This window comes from Penaeus monodon, chromosome 25 (assembly GCF_015228065.2).
Source record: "Penaeus monodon isolate SGIC_2016 chromosome 25, NSTDA_Pmon_1, whole genome shotgun sequence".
NCBI classification, from domain to species: domain Eukaryota; kingdom Metazoa; phylum Arthropoda; class Malacostraca; order Decapoda; family Penaeidae; genus Penaeus; species Penaeus monodon.
The window spans coordinates 18,041,406-18,041,784 of NC_051410.1; the positions used below are offsets into that span (position 1 = coordinate 18,041,406).

Consider the following 379-nt stretch of genomic DNA (forward strand, 5'->3'; position numbering starts at 1 on the left):
GGAATTCGCCACGACGGAGTTCACGGCCTGCGCTGGCGCACTCTCCCTGGGGGTCACCTGAAAGGTGGAAGAGTCGTAATTAATGCTTGTCAACTTATGGGCTCGAACCTTGCGAGGACGAAAACAGGTAATTCATTCCAGACTTTGGAGTACTCTGACGACACTTGATATTTATTTTCCTGACGATTTGTACTTTTAAAACATATACATATTCTTTTGATGTTTTTTATTATCTGCCTTCAAACTTTTATATATTTTTTTTCTCATAAGAGGCGAATCGGAGAACTCTTGAGATTGCAATGTTTGTAATATCAGTGCATTGCCATCAGGGGGTATGTTGCAACACCTCAGGGAAACGAACTTGCTTTGCTGACCAAGG

At 42.2% G+C, this 379-nt stretch overlaps 1 protein-coding gene across 1 annotated transcript in view; it reads right to left on the reverse strand.

The window, feature by feature from the left end:
- The window catches only part of LOC119589092, a gene marked incomplete at its 5' end in the record, with an annotated part of 9,180 nt that overhangs the window by 1,511 nt on the left and 7,290 nt on the right, over window positions 1-379 (reverse strand). Inside the window, 1 exon segment of the mRNA XM_037937668.1 lies at window positions 1-57. Coding sequence (XP_037793596.1) covers window positions 1-57 — 57 coding nt within the window.